This window comes from Mus caroli, chromosome 18, assembly GCF_900094665.2.
Source record: "Mus caroli chromosome 18, CAROLI_EIJ_v1.1, whole genome shotgun sequence".
Classification (NCBI taxonomy): Eukaryota; Metazoa; Chordata; class Mammalia; order Rodentia; family Muridae; genus Mus; species Mus caroli.
The window spans coordinates 34,142,107-34,145,461 of record NC_034587.1 but is presented as its reverse complement, the minus strand read 5'-3'; the positions used below and the strand labels follow the sequence as shown (position 1 = coordinate 34,145,461).

The 3,355-nt window shown below is 44.0% G+C and overlaps 1 protein-coding gene across 1 annotated transcript; it reads left to right on the top strand.

Moving 5' to 3' along the window:
- The first annotated feature begins 73 nt into the window (after positions 1–73).
- Positions 74–1,549, top strand: LOC110285149 (igE-binding protein-like). The gene has a single exon (XM_021151139.1). The coding sequence runs from the start codon at positions 74–76 to the stop codon at positions 1,547–1,549; it is 1,476 nt and encodes a 491-aa protein (XP_021006798.1).
- Positions 1,550–3,355: the final 1,806 nt, after the last annotated feature.

Sequence of the window (3,355 nt, the reverse complement as noted above, 5' to 3'; positions counted from 1 at the left end):
TTGCTTAGAAGATAAGACCTGCCGACCTGCAGTGGTTGGGGGACAAGAAAGGTTAGAAGAGGTTCAGGACAGCATGTCAGAAACCAAACGGAGTGAGAGAATAGGAGCTCATAAAAAGAAAGACATGTCTAAGAAAAAAGGCCCTCCCCGGAAGTTAGATAAGGGGAGAGATAAAAAGGGGGAAGGTGAAAACGCGCCCCCTACAGGTAAACTTAGTAACATTTATCCCACCCAAGATTTAGAAGCCCTAGAACTTGATAGCTCAGATTCTGATGATTTAGGTCCTAGTGAAGAGGCAGAATTAGAAGAGGAAGCAGCAAAATATGAGGAGGAAAGGTATGGCCCTGATCAAAAGGTACCGCAAAAAATTAATAAAAAGGGGGGCATACAGCTGTCACCCAAGCCCTCAGCGCCTCCACCATATGAATCAAGATATGGTGCTAGTTCCTTTCTGCCTCAGGAGGAATTAAAAAAGATTCAGATGGCTTTTCCAGTCTTCGATACAGATGCAGGACACATGCATGCTCCTATTGAATACAGACAAATTAAGGAACTTGCTGAATCTGTCCGTAATTATGGAGTCAATGCCAACTTTACCTTAGTACAGGTTGAGAGATTTGCTAATATAGCAATGACTCTGGCAGACTGGCAAATGACAGTTAAGGCTGCTCTACCTAATATGGGACAATACATGGAGTGGAAAGCATTGTGGTATGAGGCTGCCCAGAGTCAGGCAAGAATTAATGCTGTGGCAGAAGATGATAATCAGAGGCAATGGACTTTTGAATTGCTAACGGGTCAAGGACAGTTTGCTGCCAATCAGACTAACTATCCTTGGGGAGCATATGCTCAGATATCGGCAGCTGCCATTAAGGCTTGGAAAGCTCTTACAAGAAAGGGAGAAGCTGGAGGCCACCTTACAAAGATCATCCAGGGCCCCAGGGAGCCATTCTCAGACTTTGTAGCAAGAATGACAGAGGCCGCAGGGAAGATTTTTGGAGACCCTGAACAGGCCATGCCTCTAATTGAACAGCTTGTTTATGAGCAGGCCATACAGGAATGCAGAACAGCAATCATGCCAAGAAAAAACAAGGGATTGCAAGATTGGATTAGGGTATGTAGAGAGCTAGGAGGCCCACTTACCAATGCAGGGCTGGCTGCAGCCATATTACAATCACAAAAGCGCCCCTCTACCAGCAAACAAAGAGCTTGCTTTAACTGTGGAAAAATAGGCCACTTAAAGAAAAACTGCCCCCTCCTAGAGCAGGTTCGAGTGGCTACTCTTTGTTCTCATTGTGGAAAGGGTTATCACAAAGTTAGTGAGTGCCGCTCTGTTCAATATATAAAGGGGAGGCTTTTGCCCCCAATCAATGAATCTGACAACCGCCTACCAAAAAACGGGGTTGTGGGCCCCCGATCCCAGGGCCCTCACAAATATGGGAATCACAGATTTGTCAAAAGCCAGAGCAACTTAGAGGAAATGAACCGGGGGGAGTCTCAGGAGTGGACCTGCGTGCCTCCACCGACTTCCTACTCATGCCACAAATGAATGTCCAGCCTATTCCAGTTGAGGCCCCGGAACGTTTACCTCCAGGAACAGTGGGCCTGATAATAGGGCGAGGATCGCTGACTATGCAAGGACTTATAGTTTATCCTGGAATAGTAGATCATCACCATTTACAAGAAACCCAGGTTCTTTGCTCCTGCCCTCAAGGAATTTTCTCCATTACATCAGGAGATAGAATTGCACAAATGATCCTATTACCCACAGGGAGAGAGGAAAGCACACAAACACATGGAAGCAGTTGTATGGGCTCTTCTGGTCAAGATGCAGCATACCTAGTTATGCCACTAAACAATAGACCCACACTGCATTTAACAATCAATGGTAAAGGTTTTCAAGGAATTATGGATACAGGGGCCGATAAGAGCATCATCTCCTCACATTGGTGGCCCCGGGCCTGGCCTGTAAATAAATCTTCCCACTAGCTGCAGGGCCTGGGATATCAATCATGTCCTACAATCAGTTCTATACAATTGAAGTGGCAGACTTCAGAAGATCAGAGAGGCTTATTTACCCCTTATGTCCTTCCATTACCAGTCAATCTTTGGGGGAGAGATGTTCTCTCAGAAATGGGTCTGACCTTAACAAATGAGTATTCTACACAAGCTGTTAAAATCATGAATAAAATGGGTTACAAAAAGGGATTAGGGAAAGGAGAGCAGGGTAGACTTGAACCTATCCCTCAAGAAGGTAATAAAGGGAGACAAGGCCTGGGTTTTTTCTAGGGGCCATTGGGGGCTCTATGCCCATACCATGGCTTATGGAGGAAGTTGTATGGGTTCCTCAATGGCCTCTCTCCTCTGAAAGATTAGAAGCTGTAACAAGAATAGTCAAGGAACAGGTACGCTTGGGACATTTAGAGCCCTCTACCTCACCCTGGAATACTCCAATTTTTGCCATTAAGAAAAAATCAGGCAAATGGAGGCTTCTCCATGATCTCAGAGCAATTAATGCCCAAATGAACCTTTTTGGCTCCATTCAACGGGGATTGCCCCTATTATCTGCCCTGCCCAAACATTGGAAAGTTGTTATTCTAGATATTAAAGATTGCTTTTTCTCTATACCTTTGTGTCCTCAAGATAGGCCACGATTTGCCTTTACTGTTCCAGCTCTTAACCATATGGAGCCTGATAAGCGATTTCAGTGGAAGGTACTCCCTCAGGGAATGGCAAATAGTTCTACTATGTGTCAACTTTTTGTACAAGCAGCCCTGAAACCTGTAAGACATTGGTTCCCCACCTTGCTTGTCATACATGATATGGATGACATTCTCCTTTCACACAAGGACATGACAATTTTGCAAGAGTCTTACCCATTTTTGGTACAGATATTGGCACAATGGGGATTACAAATAGCAGCAGAAAAGGTGCAAATTTCAGAAGTGGGCACATTTTTAGGGTCTATTATAACTCCCACTAGAATAACTGCTCAAAAATTAGAGATTCGCAGAGATCATTTACATACCTTAAACGACTTTCAAAAATTATTGGCAGATATAAATTGGCTAAGACCATTTTTAAAGATTTCCTCGGCTGAATTAAAACCTTTATTTGATATTCTGGAAGGGGATTCTCATATCTCCTCCCCTAGGACTCTTACTACTGCCGCTAATCAAGCCTTACAAAAGGTAGAGAATGCCTTGCAAAAGGCTCAATTACAATGCATTGATGAGTCACAGCCTTTTGATTTGTGTGTCTTTAAGACAGCCCAGTTGCCAACCGCAGTCTTGTGGCAAAATGGACCTTTATTATTGGTTCATCCAAATGCATCTCCTGCTAAAATAATAGATTG